Source organism: Trichomycterus rosablanca, unplaced genomic scaffold, assembly GCF_030014385.1.
Source record: "Trichomycterus rosablanca isolate fTriRos1 unplaced genomic scaffold, fTriRos1.hap1 scaffold_48, whole genome shotgun sequence".
Classification (NCBI taxonomy): Eukaryota; Metazoa; Chordata; class Actinopteri; order Siluriformes; family Trichomycteridae; genus Trichomycterus; species Trichomycterus rosablanca.
In genome coordinates, this window is record NW_026947247.1 from 362548 (window position 1) to 388273 (window position 25726).

The following is a 25726-nucleotide window of genomic DNA, read 5'->3' on the forward strand; positions in this document are numbered from 1 at the left end:
GATATCGACGCCGTTCCAACTCTATATCGTAAAGCTCACTGATGTAACCCCGACTCAGATAAAGCATGGGGATTCGAACCCACGCCCACCTGCCACGCCCGGTTTTTGTCCCTATTCACTTCCATTCATTTTTTGAAAGTTCGAGATAATCGACGCCGTTCCAACTCTATATCGTAAAGCCCACAGATGTAACCCCGACTCAGGTACAGCATGGGGATTCGAACCCACGCCCACCTGCCACGCCCGATTTTCGGCCCCATTCACTTCCATTCATTTTTTGAAAGTTCGAGATATCAACGCCGTTCCAAATCTAAATCGTAAAGCCCACTGATGTAACCCCGACTCAGGTACAGCATGGGGATTCGAACCCACACCCACCTGCCACGCCCGGTTTTTGTCCCTATTCACTTCCATTCATTTTTTGAAAGTTCGAGATATCGACGCCGTTCCAACTCTATATCGTAAAGCCCACAGATGTAACCCCGACTCAGGTACAGCATGGGGATTCGAACCCACGCCCACCTGCCACGCCCGATTTTCGGCCCCATTCACTTCCATTCATTTTTTGAAAGTTCGAGATATCAACGCCGTTCCAAATCTAAATCGTAAAGCCCACTGATGTAATCCCGACTCAGATACAGCATGGGGATTCGAACCCACACCCACCTGCCACGCCCGGTTTTTGTTCCCATTCACTTCCATTCATTTTTTTAAAGTTCGAGATATCAACGCCGTTCCAACTCTATATCGTAAAGCCCCCTGATGTAACCCCGACTCAGGTACAGCATGGGGATTCGAACCCACGCCCACCTGCCACGCCCGGTTTTTGTTCCCATTCACTTCCATTCATTTTTTTAAAGTTCGAGATATCAACGCCGTTCCAACTCTAAATCGTAAAGCCCCCTGATGTAACCCCGACTCAGGTACAGCATGGGGATTCGAACCCACGCCCACCTGCCACGCCCGTTTTTTGTCCCCATTCACTTCCATTCATTTTTTGAAAGTTCGAGATATCAACGCCGTTCCAACTCTAAATGGTAAAGCCCACTGATGTAACCCCGACTCAGGTACAGCATGGGGATTCGAACACACACCCACCTGCCACGCCCGTTTTTCGGCTCCATTCACTTCCATTCATTTTTTGAAAGTTTGAGATATCAATGCCGTTCCAACTCTAAATGGTAAAGCCCACTGATGTAACCCCGACTCAGATACAGCATGGGGATTCGAACCCATGCCCACCTGCCACGCCCGGTTTTTGGTCTCATTCACTTCCATTAATTTTTTGAAAATTTTGAGATATTAACGCCGTTCCAACTCTAAATCGTAAAGCCCACTGATGTAACCCCGACTCAGGTACAGCATGGGGATTCGAACCCACGCCCACCTGCCACGCCCAGTTTTTGTCCCCATTCACTTCCATTCATTTTTTGAAAGTTCAAGAAATCAACGCCGTTCCAACTCTATATTGTAAAGCCCCCTGATGTAACCCCGACTCAGGTACAGCATGGGGATTCGAACCCATGCCCACCTGCCACGCCCGGTTTTCGGCTCCATTCACTTCCATTCATTTTTTGAAAGTTTGAGATATCGACGCCGTTTTAATTTTAAATCGTAAAGCCCACTGATGTAACCCCGACTTGGATAAAGTATTGGGTTACGCGCGCCCGCCCGACCGGCACACGGCAATCACACTCGCATTTTCTCCGGAAATGCACATCTCTAGTTATTATTATTATTATTCCACCCGTTTTTTGTCTCCCTTTCTTCGTCCGCAGTTTTCGAGATATCGACCCCGTTCCAGCGCCAAATCGTCCGGCCCATACGGGAATGGACTGCTTGTATACAGGTTTTCGATCCGCTCGCCCGTTCACGTGCCACGCCCGCTTTTGTAGCGTTTTTTGGTCCCATTGACTTCCATTCATTTTTAGAATGGGATTTTCCTATACCGGCCTTCGGCTCAAATCGAGAGCTAGGATTCAGATAGAGACGCCTGTGAGTCTTCACCCACCCGACACCCCACATTACAGCTCTTCTATACAGCATTTAGACACGCTCACTTCCCACTGATGTAACCCCACTAACATACAGCTTGGGGATTCGAACCCACGCCCACCTGCCACGCCCGGTTTTTGTCCCCATTCACTTCCATTCATTTTTTGAAAGTTCGAGATATCGACGCCGTTCCAACTCTATATCGTGAAGCTCACTGATGTAACCCCGACTCAGATACAGCATGGGGATTCGAACCCACACCCACCTGCCACGCCCGGTTTTTGTCCCCATTCACTTCCATTCATTTTTTGAAAGTTCGAGATATCGACGCCGTTCCAACTCTATATCGTGAAGCTCACTGATGTAACCCCGACTCAGATACAGCATGGGGATTCGAACCCACACCCACCTGCCACGCCCGGTTTTTGTCCCCATTCACTTCCATTCATTTTTTGAAAGTTCGAGATATCGACGCCGTTCCAACTCTATATCGTAAAGCTCACTGATGTAACCCCGACTCAGATACAGCATGGGGATTCGAACCCACACCCACCTGCCACGCCCGGTTTTTGGTCCCATTCACTTCCATTCATTTTTTGAAAGTTCAAGATATCAACGCCGTTCCAACTCTAAATCGTAAAGCCCGCTGATGTAACCCCGACTCAGATACAGCATGGGGATTCGAACCCACACCCACCTGCCACGCCCGGTTTTTGGTCCCATTCACTTCCATTCATTTTTTTAAAGTTTGAGATATCAACGCCGTTCCAACTCTATATCGTAAAGCCCGCTGATGTAACCCCGACTTGGGTACAGCCTGGGGATTCGAACCCACACCCACCTGCCACGCCCGGTTTTTGGTCCCATTCACTTCCATTCATTTTTTTAAAGTTTGAGATATCAACGCCGTTCCAACTCTATATCGTAAAGCCCGCTGATGTAACCCCGACTTGGGTACAGCCTGGGGATTCGAACCCACACCCACCTGCCACGCCCGGTTTTTGGTCCCATTCACTTCCATTCATTTTTTTAAAGTTCAAGATATCAACGCCGTTCCAACTCTAAATCGTAAAGCCCGCTGATGTAACCCCGACTTGGGTACAGCCTGGGGATTCGAACCCACACCCACCTGCCACGCCCGGTTTTTGGTCCCATTCACTTCCATTCATTTTTTGAAAGTTTGAGATATCGACGCCGTTCCAACTCTAAATCGTAAAGCCCACTGATGTAACCCCGACTTGGGTACAGCATGGGGATTCGAACCCACACCCACCTGCCACGCCTGGTTTTTGGTTCCATTCACTTCCATTCATTTTTTGAAAGTTTGAGAAATCAACGCCGTTCCAACTCTAAATCGTAAAGCCCCCTGATGTAACCCCGACTCAGATACAGCATGGGGATTCGAACCCACACCCACCTGCCACGCCCGGTTTTTGTCCCCATTTACTTCCATTCATTTTTTGAAAGTTTGAGATATCAACGCCGTTCCAACTCTAAATCGTAAAGCCCACTGATGTAACCCCGACTTGGGTACAGCATGGGGATTCGAACCCACACCCACCTGCCACGCCCGGTTTTTGTCCCCATTCACTTCCATTCATTTTTTGAAAGTTCGAGATATCAACGCCGTTCCAACTCTATATCGTAAAGCCCACTGATGTAACCCCGACTTAGGTACAGTATGGGGATTCGAACCCATGCCCACCTGCCACGCCCATTTTTCAGCTCCATTCACTTCCATTCAGTTTTTGAAAGTTCGAGATATCAACGCCGTTCCAACTCTATATCGTAAAGCCCACTGATGTAACCCCGACTTAGGTACAGCATGGGGATTCGAACCCACGCCCACCTGCCACGCCCGGTTTTTGTCCCCATTCACTTCCATTCATTTTTTGAAAGTTCGAGATATCAACGCCGTTCCAACTCTATATTGTAAAGCTCACTGATGTAACCCCGACTCAGATACAGCATGGGAATTCGAACCCACGCCCACCTGCCACGCCCGGTTTTTGACTTTATTCACTTCCATTCATTTTTTGAAAGTTTGAGATAATGTCGCCCTTTCAACTCTAAATCGTAAAGCCGACTTACGACACCCCGAGTTGGATAAAGCATTGGAATACGCACGCCCGCCCGACCGGCACACGGCAATCACACTCGCATTTTCTCCGGAAATGCACTCTCTAGTTATTAGTGTGATTGCAGAATGCAAGCACACTATTGTTATTCTTATTTTCGTTTTCAATATATTATTACCATTCCGCCCGTTTTTTGTCTCCCTTTCTTCGTCCGCAATTTTCGAGATATCGATCCCGTTCCAGTGCCAAATCGTCCGGCCCATACGGGAATGGACTGCTTGTATACAGCTTTTGGATCGAACCAACACTGTGCCCACAGTGCCCGTTTTAAGGTGCCCGTTTTGCCCCATTGACTCCCATTCATTTTGAAAAAAATTTTGAGCTATCAACGCCGTTCCAACCCTTGATCGACCGGGTCATTAATTAGCGCCCAAATCCAAAAAATCATCCGGATACGCCCATCCGTGTGGCATTTATGCCCGTGTTTGCCCGAATTTTTGGACAAAAATCTTGACACCTTTGGCTTTCCATAGAACGTCAACGTGATGACGTAGGCGAGATCTTCAGGCCGTTCTGAGAGTAGAAAATGGCCGCCGACAAAAAATCTGACTTATTTTGGTCTGTAACTAAAGTATTAGTGATTTTTAAGGTGAAAACGCTGCACAGAATGAAATTATAGTGCAGTTACACTTAGCAGTGAGCGTCATATCGTTCGCGTTGCAACAGAAAAAAAGATATTTCTATCCGTTAGCTTCAAGGCTAACGGATGCATTGAAATCAATGGCAATGGCTACATGCTAAAGTAGGTACCGAAGTGTGAGCACTGTGTAAGTGCCCTGTGCCTGAAAGCTGTAAATGAGACACAGCCGATCATAGATTGCGCAATACCATGGCCCCTACAGTGATAATCACATATAAATGAATGAGTACTGTTTTATAAGCAGTAGAAACGTGCAGAAATGCATTTTTTTTACAGGTTTGGCGTTTCAAACACACCCAGAGTGAACTTGTGCTCACACCACAGCTTGTGCACAGATACAGTGGCCTGTCTGGGAGAAAGTATTCACACCCCACGCACCGCACCACTTCTAAACGCATGCGCACTCCCGACCTGCGCACGCCCGCCGACCGCCACACGGCAATCACACTCGCATTTTCTCCGGAAATGCACTCTCTAGTTATTATTATTATTCCACCCGTTTTTTGTCTCCCTTTCTTCGTCCGCAGTTTTCGAGATATCGACCCCGTTCCAGCGCCAAATCGTCCGGCCCATACGGGAATGGACTGCTTGTATACAGGTTTTCGATCCGCTCGCCCGTTCACGTGCCACGCCCGCTTTTGTAGCGTTTTTTGGTCCCATTGACTTCCATTCATTTTTAGAATGGCATGTTCCTATACCGGCCTTCGGCTCAAATCGAGAGCTAGGATTCAGATAGAGACGCCTGTGAGTCTTCACCCACCCGACACCCCACATTACAGCTCTTCTATACAGCATTTAGACACGCTCACTTCCCACTGATGTAACCCCACTAACATACAGCTTGGGGATTCGAACCCACGCCCACCTGCCACGCCCGGTTTTTGTCCCCATTCACTTCCATTCATTTTTTGAAAGTTCGAGATATCGACGCCGTTCCAACTCTATATCATAAAGCTCACTGATGTAACCCCGACTCAGATACAGCATGGGGATTCGAACCCACACCCACCTGCCACGCCCGGTTTTTGTCCCCATTCACTTCCATTCATTTTTTGAAAATTTGAGATATCGACGCCGTTCCAACTCTAAATCGTAAAGCTCACTGATGTAACCCCGACTCAGATACAGCATGGGGATTCGAACCCACGCCCACCCGCCACGCCCGGTTTTTGTCCCCATTCACTTCCATTCATTTTTTGAAAGTTCGAGATATCGACGCCATTCCAACTCTATATCGTAAAGCTCACTGATGTAACTCCGACTCAGATACAGCATGGGGATTCGAACCCACACCCACCCGCCACGCCCAGTTTTTGTCCCCATTCACTTCCATTCATTTTTTGAAAGTTTGAGATATCGACGCCGTTCCAACTCTATATCATAAAGCTCACTGATGTAACCCCGACTCAGATACAGCATGGGGATTCGAACCCACACCCACCTGCCACGCCCGGTTTTTGTCCCTATTCACTTCCATTCATTTTTTGAAAGTTCGAGATATCGACGCCGTTCCAACTCTATATCGTAAAGCTCACTGATGTAACCCAGACTTAAAAACAGCATGGGGATTCGACCCCACGCCCACCTGCCACGCCCGGTTTTTGTCCTCATTCACTTCCATTCATTTTTTGAAAGTTCGAGATATCGACGCCGTTCCAACTCTATATCGTAAAGCTCACTGATGTAACCCCGACTCAGGTACAGCATGGGGATTTGAACCCACACCCACCCGCCACGCCCAGTTTTTGTCCCCATTCACTTCCATTCATTTTTTGAAAGTTTGAGATATCGACGCCGTTCCAACTCTATATCGTAAAGCTCACTGATGTAACCCCGACTCAGATAAAGCATGGGGATTCGAACCCACGCCCACCTGCCACGCCCGGTTTTTGTCCCTATTCACTTCCATTCATTTTTTGAAAGTTCGAGATAATCGACGCCGTTCCAACTCTATATCGTAAAGCCCACAGATGTAACCCCGACTCAGGTACAGCATGGGGATTCGAACCCACGCCCACCTGCCACGCCCGATTTTCGGCCCCATTCACTTCCATTCATTTTTTGAAAGTTCGAGATATCAACGCCGTTCCAAATCTAAATCGTAAAGCCCACTGATGTAACCCCGACTCAGGTACAGCATGGGGATTCGAACCCACACCCACCTGCCACGCCCGGTTTTTGTCCCTATTCACTTCCATTCATTTTTTGAAAGTTCGAGATATCGACGCCGTTCCAACTCTATATCGTAAAGCCCACAGATGTAACCCCGACTCAGGTACAGCATGGGGATTCGAACCCACGCCCACCTGCCACGCCCGATTTTCGGCCCCATTCACTTCCATTCATTTTTTGAAAGTTCGAGATATCAACGCCGTTCCAAATCTAAATCGTAAAGCCCACTGATGTAATCCCGACTCAGATACAGCATGGGGATTCGAACCCACACCCACCTGCCACGCCCGGTTTTTGTTCCCATTCACTTCCATTCATTTTTTTAAAGTTCGAGATATCAACGCCGTTCCAACTCTATATCGTAAAGCCCCCTGATGTAACCCCGACTCAGGTACAGCATGGGGATTCGAACCCACGCCCACCTGCCACGCCCGGTTTTTGTTCCCATTCACTTCCATTCATTTTTTTAAAGTTCGAGATATCAACGCCGTTCCAACTCTAAATCGTAAAGCCCCCTGATGTAACCCCGACTCAGGTACAGCATGGGGATTCGAACCCACGCCCACCTGCCACGCCCGTTTTTTGTCCCCATTCACTTCCATTCATTTTTTGAAAGTTCGAGATATCAACGCCGTTCCAACTCTAAATGGTAAAGCCCACTGATGTAACCCCGACTCAGGTACAGCATGGGGATTCGAACACACACCCACCTGCCACGCCCGTTTTTCGGCTCCATTCACTTCCATTCATTTTTTGAAAGTTTGAGATATCAATGCCGTTCCAACTCTAAATGGTAAAGCCCACTGATGTAACCCCGACTCAGATACAGCATGGGGATTCGAACCCATGCCCACCTGCCACGCCCGGTTTTTGGTCTCATTCACTTCCATTAATTTTTTGAAAATTTTGAGATATTAACGCCGTTCCAACTCTAAATCGTAAAGCCCACTGATGTAACCCCGACTCAGGTACAGCATGGGGATTCGAACCCACGCCCACCTGCCACGCCCAGTTTTTGTCCCCATTCACTTCCATTCATTTTTTGAAAGTTCAAGAAATCAACGCCGTTCCAACTCTATATTGTAAAGCCCCCTGATGTAACCCCGACTCAGGTACAGCATGGGGATTCGAACCCATGCCCACCTGCCACGCCCGGTTTTCGGCTCCATTCACTTCCATTCATTTTTTGAAAGTTTGAGATATCGACGCCGTTTTAATTTTAAATCGTAAAGCCCACTGATGTAACCCCGACTTGGATAAAGTATTGGGTTACGCGCGCCCGCCCGACCGGCACACGGCAATCACACTCGCATTTTCTCCGGAAATGCACATCTCTAGTTATTAGTGTGATTGCCTATGGGCAAGCACACTATTGTTATCCGTTAGTCATATTATTATTATTTTTTTTCTTTTTATTATTCCACCACTTTCGTCGCCGGCTATCTCGCCCCGCAGTTTTCGAGATATCGACACTGTTCCAACGCCAAATCGTCCGGCCTGTTGGTGCGACGCGGGCTTGTATACAGCTTTCGGATCCGCCTGCCCGTTCGCCCGCCACGCCCTCTTTTGTAGCGATTTTTTTCCCATAGACTTCCATTCATTTTCAAAAAAATTTTGAGATATCGATGCCGTTCCAACTCTAGATCGTCCGGCCCGTTATTGGCATCACTTATTGAAAAAAAGTTTTTTGATCCGCCCGTCCGTTCACCCGCCACGCCCGCTTTTGTACCGATTTTTGGTCCCATTGACTTCCATTCGTTTTCTTTGAATGGTTGTTCAATGGTTATTTCTATAACGTTTATTTAACCTGTAAGAGTCCCATTCACTTCCATTCATTTTTTGAAAGTTTGAGATATCAACACCGTTCCAACTCTAAATCGTAAAGCCCCCTGATGTAACCCCGACTCAGATACAGTTTTGGGGATTCGAACCCACGCCCACCTGCCACGCCCGTTTTCCGGCTCCATTCACTTCCATTCATTTTTTGAAAGTTTGAGATATCAACACTGTTCCAACTCTAAATTGTAAAGCCCCCTGATGTAACCCCGACTTGGGTACAGCATGGGGATTCGAACCCACACCCACCTGCCACGCCCGGTTTTTGGTCCCATTCACTTCCATTCATTTTTTGAAAGTTCGAGATATCAACACCGTTCCAACTCTATATCGTAAAGCCCACTGATGTAACCCCGACTCAGATACAGCATGGGGATTCGAACCCACACCCACCTGCCACGCCCATTTTTGAGCTCAATTCACTTCCATTCATTTTTTGAAAGTTCGAGATATCGACGCCGTTCCAACTCTAAATTGTAAAGCCCACTGATGTAACCCCGACTCAGGTACAGCATGGGGATTCGAACTCACGCCCACCTGCCACGCCCGGTTTTCTGCCCCATTCACTTCCATTCATTTTTTGAAAGTTTGAGATATCAACATTGTTCCAACTCTAAATCATAAAGCCCACTAATGTAACCCCAAAATGGGTACAGCATGGGGATTCGAACACACGCCCAACTGCCACGCCCGTTTTTCAGCCTCATTGACTTCCATTCATTTTTTGAAAGTTTGAGATATCAACGCCGTTCCAACTCTAAATCATAAAGCCCACTGATGTAACCCCGACTAAGGTACAGCATGGGGATTCGAACCCACACCCACCTGCCACACCCGTTTTTTGGTCCTATTCACTTCCATTCATTTTTTGAAAGTTTGAGATATCAACGCCGTTCCAACTCTAAATTGTAAAGCCCACTGATGTAACCCCGACTCAGATAAAGCATGGGGACTCGAACCCACACCCACCTGCCACGCCTGTTTTTTTGTTCCATTCACTTCCATTCATTTTTTGAAAGTTTGAGATATCGACGCCGTTCCAACTCTAAATCGTAAAGCCCACTGATGTAACCCCGACTCAGGTACAGCATGGGGATTCGAACCCACGCCCACCTGCCACGCCCGTTTTTCGGCTCTATTCACTTCAATTCATTTATTGAAAGTTCGAGATATCAACGCCGTTCCAACTCTATATCGTAAAGCCTACTGATGTAACCCTGACTTGGGTACAGCATGGGGATTCGAACTCACGCCCACCTGCCACGCCCGTTTTTCGACTCCACTCACTTCTATTCATTTTTTGAAAGATCGAGATATCGACGCCGTTTCAACTCTAAATCGTAAAGCCCACTGATGACACCCCGAGTTGGATAAAGCATTGGGATACGCACGCCCGCCCGACCGGCACACGGCAATCACACTCGCATTTTCTCCGGAAATGCACTCTCTAGTTATTATTATTATTCCACCCGTTTTTTGTCTCCCTTTCTTCGTCCGCAGTTTTCGAGATATCGACCCCGTTCCAGCGCCAAATCGTCCGGCCCATACGGGAATGGACTGCTTGTATACAGGTTTTCGATCCGCTCGCCCGTTCACGTGCCACGCCCGCTTTTGTAGCGTTTTTTGGTCCCATTGACTTCCATTCATTTTTAGAATGGGATTTTCCTATACCGGCCTTCGGCTCAAATCGAGAGCTAGGATTCAGATAGAGACGCCTGTGAGTCTTCACCCACCCGACACCCCACATTACAGCTCTTCTATACAGCATTTAGACACGCTCACTTCCCACTGATGTAACCCCACTAACATACAGCTTGGGGATTCGAACCCACGCCCACCTGCCACGCCCGGTTTTTGTCCCCATTCACTTCCATTCATTTTTTGAAAGTTCGAGATATCGACGCCGTTCCAACTCTATATCGTGAAGCTCACTGATGTAACCCCGACTCAGATACAGCATGGGGATTCGAACCCACACCCACCTGCCACGCCCGGTTTTTGTCCCCATTCACTTCCATTCATTTTTTGAAAGTTCGAGATATCGACGCCGTTCCAACTCTATATCGTGAAGCTCACTGATGTAACCCCGACTCAGATACAGCATGGGGATTCGAACCCACACCCACCTGCCACGCCCGGTTTTTGTCCCCATTCACTTCCATTCATTTTTTGAAAGTTCGAGATATCGACGCCGTTCCAACTCTATATCGTGAAGCTCACTGATGTAACCCCGACTCAGATACAGCATGGGGATTCGAACCCATGCCCACCTGCCACGCCCGGTTTTTGTCCCCATTCACTTCCATTCATTTTTTGAAAGTTCGAGATATCGACGCCGTTCCAACTCTATATCGTGAAGCTCACTGATGTAACCCCGACTCAGATACAGCATGGGGATTCGAACCCACACCCACCTGCCACGCCCGGTTTTTGTCCCCATTCACTTCCATTCATTTTTTGAAAGTTCGAGATATCGACGCCGTTCCAACTCTATATCGTGAAGCTCACTGATGTAACCCCGACTCAGATACAGCATGGGGATTCGAACCCACACCCACCTGCCACGCCCGGTTTTTGACCCCATTCACTTCCATTCATTTTTTGAAAGTTCGAGATATCAACGCCGTTCCAACTCTATATCGTGAAGCTCACTGATGTAACCCCGACTCAGATACAGCATGGGGATTCGAACCCACGCCCACCTGCCACGCCCGGTTTTTGTCCCCATTCACTTCCATTCATTTTTTGAAAGTTCGAGATATCGACGCCGTTCCAACTCTATATCGTAAAGCTCACTGATGTAACCCCGACTCAGATACAGCATGGGGATTCGAACCCACACCCACCTGCCACGCCCGGTTTTTGTCCCCATTCACTTCCATTCATTTTTTGAAAGTTCGAGATATCGATGCCGTTCCAACTCTATATCATAAAGCTCACTGATGTTACCCCGACTCAGATACAGCATGGGGATTCGAACCCACGCCCACCTGCCACGCCCGGTTTTTGTCCCCATTCACTTCCATTCATTTTTTGAAAGTTCGAGATATCGACGCCGTTCCAACTCTATATCGTGAAGCTCACTGATGTAACCCCGACTCAGATACAGCATGGGGATTCGAACCCACACCCACCTGCCACGCCCGGTTTTTGTCCCCATTCACTTCCATTCATTTTTTGAAAGTTCGAGATATCGACGCCGTTCCAACTCTATATCGTAAAGCTCACTGATGTTACCCCGACTCAGATACAGCATGGGGATTCGAACCCACACCCACCTGCCACGCCCGGTTTTTGTCCCCATTCACTTCCATTCATTTTTTGAAAATTTGAGATATCGACGCCGTTCCAACTCTAAATCGTAAAGCTCACTGATGTAACCCCAACTTGGGTACAGCATGGGGATTCGAACCCACGCCCACCTGACACGCCCGGTTTTTGTCCCCATTCACTTCCATTCATTTTTTGAAAGTTCGAGATATCGACGCCGTTCCAACTCTATATCGTAAAGCTCACTGATGTAACCCCGACTCAGGTACAGCATGGGGATTCGAACCCACACCCACCTGCCACGCCCGGTTTTTGTCCACATTCACTTCCATTCATTTTTTGAAAGTTCGAGATATCGACGCCGTTCCAACTCTATATCGTGAAGCTCACTGATGTAACCCCGACTCAGATACAGCATGGGGATTCGAACCCACGCCCACCTGCCACGCCCGGTTTTTGTCCCCATTCACTTCCATTCATTTTTTGAAAGTTCGAGATATCGACGCCGTTCCAACTCTATATCGTAAAGCTCACTGATGTAACCCCGACTCAGATACAGCATGGGGATTCGAACCCACACCCACCTGCCACGCCTGGTTTTTGTCCCCATTCACTTCCATTCATTTTTTGAAAGTTCGAGATATCGACGCCGTTCCAACTCTATATCGTAAAGCTCACTGATGTAACCCCGACTCAGATACAGCATGGGGATTCGAACCCACACCCACCTGCCACGCCCGGTTTTTGTCCCCATTCACTTCCATTCATTTTTTGAAAGTTCGAGATATCGACGCCGTTCCAACTCTATATCGTGAAGCTCACTGATGTAACCCCGACTCAGATACAGCATGGGGATTCGAACCCACACCCACCTGCCACGCCCGGTTTTTGTCCCCATTCACTTCCATTCATTTTTTGAAAATTTGAGAAATCGACGCCGTTCCAACTCTAAATCGAAAAGCTCACTGATGTAACCCCAACTTGGGTACAGCATGGGGATTCGAACCCACGCCCACCTGACACGCCCGGTTTTTGTCCCCATTCACTTCCATTCATTTTTTGAAAGTTCGAGATATCGACGCCGTTCCAACTCTATATCGTAAAGCTCACTGATGTAACCCCGACTCAGGTACAGCATGGGGATTTGAACCCACACCCACCCGCCACGCCCAGTTTTTGTCCCTATTCACTTCCATTCATTTTTTGAAAGTTCGAGATATCGACGCCGTTCCAACTCTATATCGTAAAGCCCACTGATGTAACCCCGACTCAGATACAGCATGGGAATTCGAACTCACGCCCAACTGCCACGCCCGGTTTTGTGCCTATTCACTTCCATTCATTTTTTAAAAGTTCGAGATATCAACGCCGTTCCAACTCTATATCGTAAAGCTCACTGATGTAACCCCGAGTTGGATAAAGCATTAGGATACGCTCCCGCCCGACCGGCACACGGCAATCACACTCGCATTTTCTCCGGAAATGCACATCTCTAGTTAGTGTGATTGCAGAATGCAAGCACACTATTGTTATTGTTATTTTCGTTTTCAATATATTATTATTATTCTGCCCGTTTTTTGTCCGTGCTTCTTCTCCCGCAGTTTTCGAGATATCGACCCCGTTCCAGCGCCAAATCGTCCGGCCCATACGGGAATAGAGCGCTTGTATACAGCTTTTGGATCGAACCAACACTGTGGGCACAGTGCCCGTTTTAAGGTGCCCGTTTTTCCCCATTGACTCCCATTCATTTTGAAAAAAATGTCGAGCTATCAACGCCGTTCCAACCCTTGATCGACCGGGTCATTAATTAGCGCCCAAATCCAAAAAATCATCCGGATACGCCCATCCGTGTGGCATTTATGCCCGTTTTTGCCCGAATTTTTGGACAGAAATCTTGACACCTTTGGCTTTCCACAGAACGTCAACGTGATGACGTAGGCGGCATCTTCAGGCCGTTCTGAGAATAGAAAATGGCGGCCGCCAAAAAATCTGACTTATTTTGGTCTGTAACTAAAGTATTAGTGATTTTTAAGATGAAAACGCTGCACAGAATGAAATTATACTGCAGTTACACTTAGCAGTGAGCGTCAAATCGTTCGCGTTGCAACAGAAAAAAAGATATTTATATCCGTTAGCTTCAAGGCTAACGGATGCATTGAAATCAATGGGAATTGCTAAATGCTAAAAGAGGGACCGAAGTCTGAGTGCACTATGCCTGAAAGCTGTAAATGAGACACAGCCGATCATAGATTGCGCAATACCATGGCCCCTACAGTGATAATCACATGTAAATGAATGAGTACTGATTTGTAAGCAGTACAAACGTGCAGAAATGCATTTTTTTACAGGTTTGGCTTTTCAAACACACCCAGAGTGAACTTGTGCTCACACCACAGCTTGTGCGCAGATACAGTGGCCTGTCTGGGAGAAAGTATTCACACCCCACGCACCGCACCACTTCTAAACGCATGCGCGCCCCCGACCTGCGCACGCCCGCCGACCGCCACACGGCAATCACACTCGCATTTTCTCCGGAAATGCACTCTAGTTGTTATTGTTATTTTCGTTTTCAATATATTATTGCCATTCCGCCGGTTTTTTGTCTCCCTTTCTTCGTCCGCAATTTTCGAGATATCGACCCCGTTCCAGTGCCAAATCGTCCGGTCCATACGGGAATGGACTGCTTGTATACAGCTTTTGGATCGAACCAACACTGTGGGCACAGTGCCCGTTTTAAGGTGCCCGTTTTGCCCCATTGACTCCCATTCATTTTGAAAAAAATTTCGAGCTATCAACGCCGTTCCAACCCTTGATCGACCGGGTCATTAATTAGCGCCCAAATCCAAAAAATCTTCCGGATACGCCCATCCGTGTGGCATTTATGCCCGTTTTTGCCAGGATTTTTGGACAAAAATCTTGACACCTTTGGCTTTCCATAGAACGTCAACGTGATGACGTAGGCGGCATCTTCAGGCCGTTCTGAGAGCAGAAAATGGCGGCCGCAAAAAAATCTGACTTATTTTGGTCTGTAACTAAAGTATTAGTGATTTTTAAGGTGAAAACGCTGCACAGAATGAAATTATAAGCCAGTAACACTTAGCAGGGAGCGTCATATCGTTCGCGTTGCAACAGAAAAAAGGATATTTCTATCCGTTAGCTTCAAGGCTAACGGATGCATTGAAAGCAATGGCAATGGCTACATGCTAAAAGAGGGACCGAAGTGTGAGTGCACTATGCCTGAAAGCTGTAAATGAGACACAGCCGATCATACATTGCGCAATACCATTGACTTCCATTCATTTTATTTTAATGGTTATTTAATGGTTATTTCTATAACCTTTATTTAACCTATAAGAGCCCCATTCATTCCATTCATTTTTTGAAAGTTTGAGATATCAACGCCGTTCCAACTCTAAATTGTAAAGCCCTCTGATGTAACCCCGACTCAGATACAGCATGGGGACTCGAACCCACGCCCACCTGCCACGCCCGATTTTCAGCCCCATTCACTTCCATTAATTTTTTGGAAATTTCGAGATATCAACGCCGTTCCAACTGTAAATCATCCGGGCAGTTAATGACACCCCAACCTGGGTACAGCATGGTCATACGCAGCCCCGCCCGCCTGCCACGCCCACTTTTTTTATATTTCGAGATATCAGCGCCGTTCCAACTCTAATTTGTTTAGCCCACTGATGACACCCCGACTTGGATACAGCATGGTCATACGCAGCCCCGCCCGCCTGCCACGCCCACTTTTTTAATATTTCGAGATATCAGTGCCGTTCCAACTCTAATTTGTTTAGCCCACTGATGACACCCCGACTTGGATACAGCATGGTCATACGCAGCCCCGCCCGTCTGCCACACCCGTTTCTGAGACGTCCGGACGTCGACGCTGTTCCGACTCTGAGCCGTCCGGCCCGTCGACGCTGCTCCCAGCTTAGATATGGCGTTCGGATAAGCGCGCACGCACGCCGACCGGCACACGGCAATCACACTCGCATTTTGTCCGGAAATGCACTCTCTAGTTGTTATTTTCGTTTTCAATATATTATTGCCATTCCGCCCGTTTTTTGTCTCCCTTTCTTCGTCCGCAATTTTCGAGATATCGACCCCGTTCCAGTGCCAAATCGTCCGGCCCATACGGGAATGGACTGCTTGTATACAGCTTTTGGATCGAACCAACACTGTGGGCACAGTGCCCGTTTTAGGGTGCCCGTTTTGCCCCATTGACTCCCATTCATTTTGAAAAAAATTTCGAGCTATCAACGCCGTTCCAACCCTTGATCGGCCGGGTCATTAATTAGCGCCCAAATCCAAAAAATCATCCGGATACGCCCATCCGTGTGGCATTTATGCCCGTTTTTGCCCGAATTTTTGGACAAAAATCTTGACACCTTTGGCTGTCCATAGAACGTCAACATGATGACGTAGGCGACATGTTCAGGCCGTTCTGAGAACAGAAAATGGCCGCCGACAAAAAATCTGACTTATTTTGGTCCGTAACTAAAGTATTAGTGATTTTTAAGGTGAAAACGCTGCACAGAATGAAATTATAGTGCAGTTACACTTAGCAGTGAGCGTCATATCGTTCGCGTTGCAACAGAAAAAAAGATATTTATATCCGTTAGCTTCAAGGCTAACGAATGCATTGAAATCAATGGGAATGGCTAAATGCTAAAGTAGGTACTGAAGTGTGAGCACTGTGTAAGTGCACTGTGCCTGAAAGCTGTAAATGAGACACAGCCGATCATAGATTGCGCAATACCATGGCCCCTACAGTGATAATCACATATAAATGAATGAGTACTGATTTGTAAGCAGTAGAAACGTGCAGAAATGCATTTTTTTACAGGTTTGGCGTTTCAAACACACCCAGAGTGAACTTGTGCTCACACCACAGCTTGTGCACAGATACAGTGGCCTGTCTGGGAGAAAGTATTCACACCCCACGCACCGCACCACTTCTAAACACATGCGCACCCCCCACCTGCGCACGCCCGCCGACCGCCACACGGCAATCACACTCGCATTTTCTCCGGAAATGCACTCTCTAGTTATTATTCCACCCGTTTTTTGTCCGGCTTTCTTCGTCCGCAGTTTTCGAGATATCGACCCCGTTCCAGCGGCAAATCGTCCGGCCCATACAGGAATGGACTGCTTGTATACAGGTTTTTGATCCGCCCGCCCGTTCGCCTGCCACGCCCGTTTTTGTAGCGTTTTTTTGGTCCCATAGACCTCCATTCATTTTCGAAAAAATGCACTCTCTAGTTAGTGTGATTGCAGAATGCAAGCACACTATTGTTATTAGTGTGATTGCAGAATGCAAGCACACTATTAGTTAGTGTGGTTGCCTAAAGGCAATCATACTATTGTTATCCGAAAGTCATATTATTTTTATTATTATTATTATTCCACCCGTTTTTTGTCTCCGCTTCTTCGTCCGCAGTTTTCGAGATATCGACCCCGTTCCAACGCCAAATCGTCCGGCCCATACGGGAATGGACTGCTTGTATACAGGTTTTCGATCCGCCTGGCTGGTCGCTTGCCACGCCCATTTTTCCGGAAAATTTTCCCCATAGACTCCCATTCATTTTTGAAAAAATGTTGAGATATCGATGCCGTTCCAACTCTAAATCGTCCGGCCTGTTAATGACACCACTTCTTGAAGAAAGCTTTAGGATCCGCCTGCCCGTTCGCCCACCACGCCCGTTTTTTACCGGTTTTGGCCAATCTTTCTGGCTTTTTTTTCTACAATTTTCGAGATATCGATACCGTTCCAACTCTAAATCGTCCGGCCCGTAAATTACAACAATGCTTGTTTACAGCTTTTGGATCCACCCGCCCGTTCGCCCGCCACGCCCGTTTTTTTGTCTTGTTCACTTCAATTTATTTTTTGGAAATTTCGAGATATCAATGCCGTTCCAACTGTAAATCATCCGGCCAGTTAATGACACCCCAACTTGGATAGAGCATGGTCATACGCAGCCCCGCCCGCCTGCCACGCCCGTTTTTTAATATTTCGAGATATCAACACCGTTCCAACTCTAAATTGTTTAGCCCACTGATGACACCCCGACTTGGATACAGCATATTGATACGCAGCCTCGCCCACCTGCCATGCCCATTTTTTCTATTTCAAGATATCAACACTGTTCCAACTCTAAATCATTCGGCCCACTGATGACACTGGGACATGGATGTAATTTTTGGATGGGCACACCCGGCCGCCTGCCACGCCCATTTTTGACATTTCCAGATATCGACGCCGTTCCGACTCTGAACCGTCCGGCCCGCCGATGCCCCACCTGGCTTACAAACGGCGTCAGGATACGCGCGCACGCCCGCCGACCGCCACACGGCAATCACACTCGCATTTTCTCCGGAAATGCACTCTCTAGTTCTTCTTGATCTCACACTGCCTCAAAAATACATCATTCATGACGGCATAAAAAACAGTCATGTATAATTAACGTTTAGCATTATCCAGCACTTTTACATCAGATGCCCTGGCTAAAGGTAACTATATAGGGGAGGCAATGTACAAAGCTGAGAGTCTCTTTAGCAGAACACTTTTATTAACAGATTTCTCAGAAAGCGAGCTGCTAAGTAGGGAATACTGGTTAGACGTGTAGACCTGAAATGTTTGTTTAATGTTGGTTCTTAGCCCTTTGGCTTTGTCATTGAGACATCACCCATTTGTCCCTGTGTCGAAAACTCTACTTTTTTACATTCGAATCAGAATCAGAATCACTTTATTTCGCCAGGTATGTTACACATACGAGGAATTTGTTTTGGTGATACATAATAATACACATAATAATACACATAGTAATACACATAATAGTACACATAATAATACACATGTATGACATGTAGCATGTTAACAGTCCGTGTGCTGTCTGGTCTGTTAAATAAGTATTAACCAAGGGAGCAAATGTGGTTGAGAATTGTTGCAGCTCTTGAAAAAAATCTGTTAGCATGTCTGGTTGTTTTCGTTTTTATTGTCCTGAGTCTCCTGCCAGACAAAAATGTTTGCAAAAGTTGATGTCCAAGATGAGAGGAGTCTGCTGTAATTTTGCCGGCACGCTTCAGCACTCTGCTGTTGTAGATGTCCTGAAGTGTTGGCAGACTACATCCAATGATCCTCTCCGCTGTCCTGATTATACGTTGGAGTTTGGCTCGTTCTTGTGATGTTGAGGAACCAAACCAGATGGTGATAGATGATTGCTGTGTAAAACTGGATCAGCAGACTCTGTGGCAAGTTGAATTTCCTCAGTTGTCACAGGAAGAATATTCTCTGCTGAGCCCTCTTGGCAATGGAGAGTGTGTTCTTTTTCCACTTTAGGTTCCTGGATAAGGTGGTGCCCAGGAACTTAAGTGGCTCCACCATCGAGACCATAGAGCCATTAATTGTGAGGGGGGGGGGGTTGCGCCTGAGGTCCACCACCATCTCTACAGTCTTTTGTGTGTTGATCAGCAGGTGATTGCTGCTGCACCAGGTGACCAGCTGCTCGACTTCCTTTCTGTAGGCAGACTCGTCACCATCGGTTATGAGGCCCACCACAGTGGTGTCATCAGCAAACTTAAGGATCTTTACAGCTGGTTTCTTAGAAACACAGTCATTGGTGTAGAAACTGAAGAGGAGGGGTGAAAGCACACAGCCTTTTGGTACACCAGTACTTAGGGTCCGCTGGTCTGATGTGTTTTCCTAGCCGTACCTGCTGTCTCCTGTTTGTTTGGAAGTCCATGATCCACCGGCAGCTGGCATTAGGCACAGACAGCTGGGACAGTTTGACCTGTAGCAGCTCTGGCACTATGGTGTAAAAAGCCGAGCTGAAGTCCACAAACAGAACTCTAGCATAGGTTCCAGGACTGTCGAGATACTGTAGCATGAAGTGCAGGGCCACGTTGACTGCATCATCGACAGATCTGTTTGCTCTGTTTGCAAACTGCAGGGGATCCATCAAAGGAATTGTGGTTTGAAGACCTTCATGACTACAGATGTCAGGGGCTACAGACTTGTAATCATTCAGTCCAGAAATGTTCATTTTTTGGGGGACTGGTATGATGGTGGATGTTTTAAAGCACTATATCTCCACTCCTGAATGCTGCTTCCTTTTCCCTCCGAAGCTGTCTGAGTTCAGCCGAGAACCATGGTTAATTGTTACTACAACACAGGAAAAATACAGCTGTCCTCACAGAAACTGATGTATGATGCTACAGTGTCTGTATATTCATCCAAGCTGTCCGTCGCCCCTCAAAGACAGACCAGTTTGTGGATACAAAGCAACCCTGTAGCTTTTCAATGTCTTCACTGCTCCACTTCTTCACTGTTGTAATGACAGGCTTATTAGTTTTGAGTCTCTGCCTGTATGAGGGAATGAGGTGAGCGAGACTGTGGTGGGAATGTCCGAGAGCCGAACGCAAGACGGAGCGATAGGCATTTTTAACAGAGATGTAGCAATAATCCAAAATGTTCCCTTCTCTCGTGGCACAGTTGACGTGTTGTTTATATTTTGGCATTTCTTTTGTAAGATTTGCACTGTTAAAGTCTCCCAGGATGATGAGCAGTGAGTCCAGGTTCTCCCTTTCTATTTTAATTATCTGATCGGCCAGCAGTTTCTGCACATCGTGTGCGCATCCGGCGGAATGTAAACAGCAACCAGAATGAATGAAGAAAACTCTCTGGGAGAGTAGTACGATTTACAGTTAATGAAAAGTGATTCTAGATGAGGAGTGCATGATTTTAACAGTACCGTTACGTCTTTACACCAGCGTTCATTGATGTAGAAGCACAGTCTTCCTCCTCTTGTTTTGCAGCTAAGCTCCGTGTCTCTGTCCGCTCGGTGCAGCTGAAAGCCGGGGAGATGCAGCTCGCTATCCGGGGAAAGCTCCGAAAGACAGGTTTCCGGAAAGCACAGGGCAGATGTGTTTGAAGTCCTTGTTTTTTTTTTTTTTTTTTTTACCCCTTTTTCTCCCCTTTTAGCGCATCCAATTGTTCAATTAGCATCGTGCTTCCTCTCTGTCTATGCCGAACCCTGCCCTGACGGAGGTGATTGAAGCTAACCCGTATCCCCTCCGAAACACGAGCAGCAGCCAGATGCATCTTTGCCACCCACACATTGACGAGTTTGGCGCCACCTAGCGTTGCATGCGTAGAGACACACCCTAAGGGCACCCTCTCCCATCTCTGTGTAAGCGCCTCCAATCAGCCGGCAGAGAACGCAATCGCATTCTGACAGAGAGAGACCCACATCCGGTTCTTTGTCCCACCCCCCACATGAGCAACCGGCCAATCGTTGCTCATATAGCCACTCAGCTTCGAACCGGTAAAGCAAGGCTGGATTCGATACCACGCTTCTCAGAATCCTTGAAGTCCTTGTTGGTCTGGTTAAGCAGAAGTAGTTCCTCCATTTTGTTGTGCAGAGATTGCAGATTGGAGAGGAATAAAGACGGTAAAGGTGTTCGGGCTCCAATCCGCCGCTTTCTTGCCAGATTGAGTATAGCCAGCGCACCCGTTGTGAGGATTTCCAAAAACTCTAAAGGATTTTAAAAACTCTGGAATAAAAGTTGATGAAACATTGTCCCTGAAGCTCCAACTGACCGAGTTTGACGCACAATAGATAACATTAACAAACAAAAACCAACACAAAACAAAGAGAGCTCTCACCGAGGCAGCTATCTGCCACGCCATCCTTCTACTACTATGCTGATATCTTTATCAGATTAACAATTAATCTATACTTATTATTACACATAATACTATCACTAATGACTGAGAGAGAATAAACATGTCCCACTTAGATGTTGCAGAACCCACGTTTTGATGAGTAAAATTGCTCAATTGGAAAGAAACACCGGGGTTGCCAGTTGGTAATCCAATACTGCTTTCATTCCAGATATGGAAAAGTGTGTTAATCAGATAACTGATAAAAATCTGACCTTTTTTTGCTTTACTGCATTGTGTGCATGTAAACACATGCAATCATGGAAAAAATAGAGTAAAATGATCTGATCTAATTTTTTATCTTTTTTTATTTTAGGTGGATAATGCACATAATCTGGTGTCAATGGGTGGATTGATATTGGTAACTGATACCTTAAATGACACAAATGATAAACTTCAGGAAAGTGCGGCATTTGTATTAGGAGCAGCCGTTTCAAGGTTATGTTCTTTTCAATCACCCAACAAAAATACTTTATAGCTCTACTATCATTAGGAATTATTGTTGAGTAGTTGCTAAATTTAAAATATTGGATTAGTAAGTAATTGCCTGGTTTCTCCTTGTTTTAGTAACCCATCTGTCCAGGTTATGGCTTTGAAGTGTGGTACATTACAAAAGTTACTCACTTTACTTGCTACCCCACAACCATTGCCTATTAAGAAAAAGGTAGGAAATGTGTTTGTGTTGTATTCTCATTTCATACAATTGTTTTACTTTTAGGGCCTTACATTGAGAAATTGATACATTTTAAAGATTCAGCTTTTTATTTAAATTATTTAGCTAATTATGGTTTGACATTTTTTGTAATTTGTAGTAATAAAACACTGTATTAAATTGAAAAATGAAACTAAACTATCACCACTAGAGAAAAAAAAACATTATTTCACTAACCATTGTACAGTTGCAATCAACATTACTTAACCCCATTGCAATTAATGTTTAGTAGCCAAACTTTCAGTTGTTTGCAATAAACAAGTGGTTGCTCCAAATTCAACTTAAAAAGCCACTTTTAATGGCTACTGCTGTCTCATAATTATTAAACCCCTTCATGACACTAATATTCTTGCATTTGTGTGCCTCAACTGTCAAATCCCACCAAAGTTTTTCTATGGAATTTAAGTCGGGCAACTGTGACTGCCACTCCAGAATCTTCCAGGACCTTATCTAAAACCAAGCTTTGGTGGACTTTAAGGTATGCAGGGAATCATTTCCTGTTGGAAGGTCCAATTATGCTTTCTTACAAAAACCATGATATTTTCCTCCTAGGATTTTCTGACACTTGATTGAATTCATCTTGCCATCCATGTGCTGCAGGTTTTCAGTGCCAGAGGAAGCAAAGCAGCCCCAGAGCTTCAGCGAACCACCCCCATGCTTCACTGTAGGCAAGGTGTTCTTTTCAGCATATGCTTCTTATTTCCTCCTGCAGACAAACCAGGACCAAAAAAAATATTTTGTTTTATCACTCCAAGAACAGAATAATCCCATAATGTCTGTGGTTTATTTATATGGTTTTGTGTATATTAGAGCTGTGTTTTCTTGTGCATTTGGGTTAGTAGGGCTATACGTCTTGGAATTAGGGCATGGAGACCTTCAGCATTTAGTTCGCGATTTACTGTGCAAACTGGAACCTCAGTGCTTGCTGCTACCAAATCTTGCTGCAGGTCTTTTGTAGTCACTCAAGGGTTTTTGACCAAATGCCTCATCAGGAATCTTGTGTCAGTCATTCTGCCACTTCCAAGTAGTGTAGACAGTCAACTTTAACTTTGAACTCACGAACTATGCTTCCAACTGTATATCTAGAGTTATCTAGGTATATCTAGGATTATTAATCTACAATTATGTTTTTCTTGTTTGTGCATGCCAATTAGCTTTTTTCATAACAATTTGGACAACTCTCTTGACTTATTTCTAACATGCAGTCTAACCTCAGAGTCAATAACCCCTGTAGCCAGTCCAGGTATTTGATGTGTCTTATCTCAAACACACCTGATTCAACTAATGGAACTCTTAATTTGTTGCTTTGGGTGTGCTTGAGACATTTCCTGATTCGCAAATGTGTGCTCTTATAAGGAATTCTATTGAGAAAGTTAAATAATTCTGAGACTGCAGTAGTCAATAAAAGTGCCATTTTGTGTTGAAATTGGAGAAACCACTTGTTATACAGTATTAGTTGTGTAGAGCTATTTAAATTTTTGTTTGATTGCTTTTTTGCAAACAGCTGAAGTCTTGTACATTTTCTATTAAACCTAATTTGCAATGATGGTTGAATAAGTTTAAATGCAACTGTAATTATTCCCAGCATCTTTTGTGTATATCTGTTAGTGGCATCACCACATAAACAAAGGTATTCATTGTGTTTTGATGTTAATAAATTGAAGGACAACATTGCCATTACCCTTGTACCAAAAATAGCCATATGCTATATTGCTAAGTAAAACATTTGTGTACTAACAAAGTTGTTAAAATATGTGAGCATTTTTCCATTGTAATGAGTGCATTAACTGCTTATTTTTTACTTTTTCCACTGTTGTGTTTCAGGTGTTGTTTGCATTAGCATGTCTTTTGCATCACTTCCCCTTTGCACAAAGGCAGTTTGTAAAGCTTGGGGGTTTGCAAGTGCTTCATGAGCTGTTCCAGACACATGGTGCTGAGACTCTACATGTGAGAATTATTACAGTGCTGTATGATATGATTACTGAAAAGGTGAGTATTGGGTTTAGACTATCAAAGTTATTATATTAAAATAACCTTTCAACAAAACACATTTTGGATTCCAAACAGTATATAATAATATTGATGCAAATAAAATGTAAGTGTATTACAGTTGTTAGGGACAAAATCTAAATGGTTTTTATATCATTGTACTGTGTTCTAGGAGCTTGTCTCACAAACTGGTGTTGATCCAGTACTGGATTCTAATCATCAGGAAATTTTGGACCAGTATGGTGAAGTCATACTCCTCCCTATGCTTGTAGAGCAGGGATGGTGTAGCCTCGTGCCTGAGGTTCTGACCTATCCAGATCATGACAGGAGGGAGAAAGCTTTGCTCACTCTTCTTGCCATGGTTTCCCACTGTCAGCTGCACTATCTGCAAAACCCTACTCTAAGCATTTTACTTAGTGCCCTGCACAAGCAATACCAAAAAATGGCTTTCACAGAGAAGACCCAGGGAGAGGAAGATGGCTACTTTGGAGAGATCTTGGTTTTGGTGGACTCATTGTTGAAAATGCTCTAACTGCACAATGAAATAAATTAAAATAAATGAAATTACAATTAGAAATGTTGTATATGTGTACTATTAAAGTCTATAAAACATTTGTACATATATGGAGAGGAATCAGTGCTTGTAACTTCCATTGTGTTCATTTGTATTCTTGGGTAAGGTAGGCTTCTGGTTGAAGTATATTCTTTGCTGTAACTTGTTTTAGAATGTATCTTTGTAACTTTGACTATTAACTTGCTTAACTGCTAGAATTTAACTATTTGTAAGAAACTAAAGCTAGTCTATTGCTGCATTAATCTGTGTTTTGCTGATTGCTTGGGTGGTTTCAGGTGTCTATTGTTAGCGGCCTAGGTGTGAATTGAAGGGCAGGCCTAAGCTAAGTATAAAATTAAATCTCCGCTATGCCGGTCTTTACTATTACTAGGTTTTAATGTCTGTCTGGATTGTTTAATCTGTCTAACTTTTACTACTAATCTAAACTAAACTAACTTTGGGTAAGTACTATCAGTCTCTGACATTGTTTCATTTACCAAACTTATCTCGGCATGTGCTACTCATTTATTCCTGTGCTCATATCTCACAGACCCTGCAGACATCACAAGTCACATTACAGGAACAGCAATGCCAGCAACCTCATCTACCCCCAACTGTTGCAACAGTCTCAAACAGTGGTGGTAGGTGGGGTCTGGAACTGTCAATCAGCCGTCCAAAAAGCTGACTT

The 25726-nt window shown here is 45.5% G+C and overlaps 1 protein-coding gene across 1 annotated transcript in view; it reads left to right on the plus strand.

The window, feature by feature from the left end:
- Window positions 1-25107, plus strand: part of sil1 (SIL1 nucleotide exchange factor) — a 255947-nt gene extending 230840 nt beyond the window's left edge. Inside the window, exons 6-9 of the mRNA XM_062990651.1 lie at window positions 22101-22222; window positions 22352-22448; window positions 24321-24485; window positions 24658-25107. Coding sequence (XP_062846721.1) covers window positions 22101-22222; window positions 22352-22448; window positions 24321-24485; window positions 24658-25017 — 744 coding nt within the window. The 3' untranslated portion in view covers window positions 25018-25107. The remainder of the gene's footprint in view (window positions 1-22100; window positions 22223-22351; window positions 22449-24320; window positions 24486-24657) is intronic.
- Window positions 25108-25726: the final 619 nt, after the last annotated feature.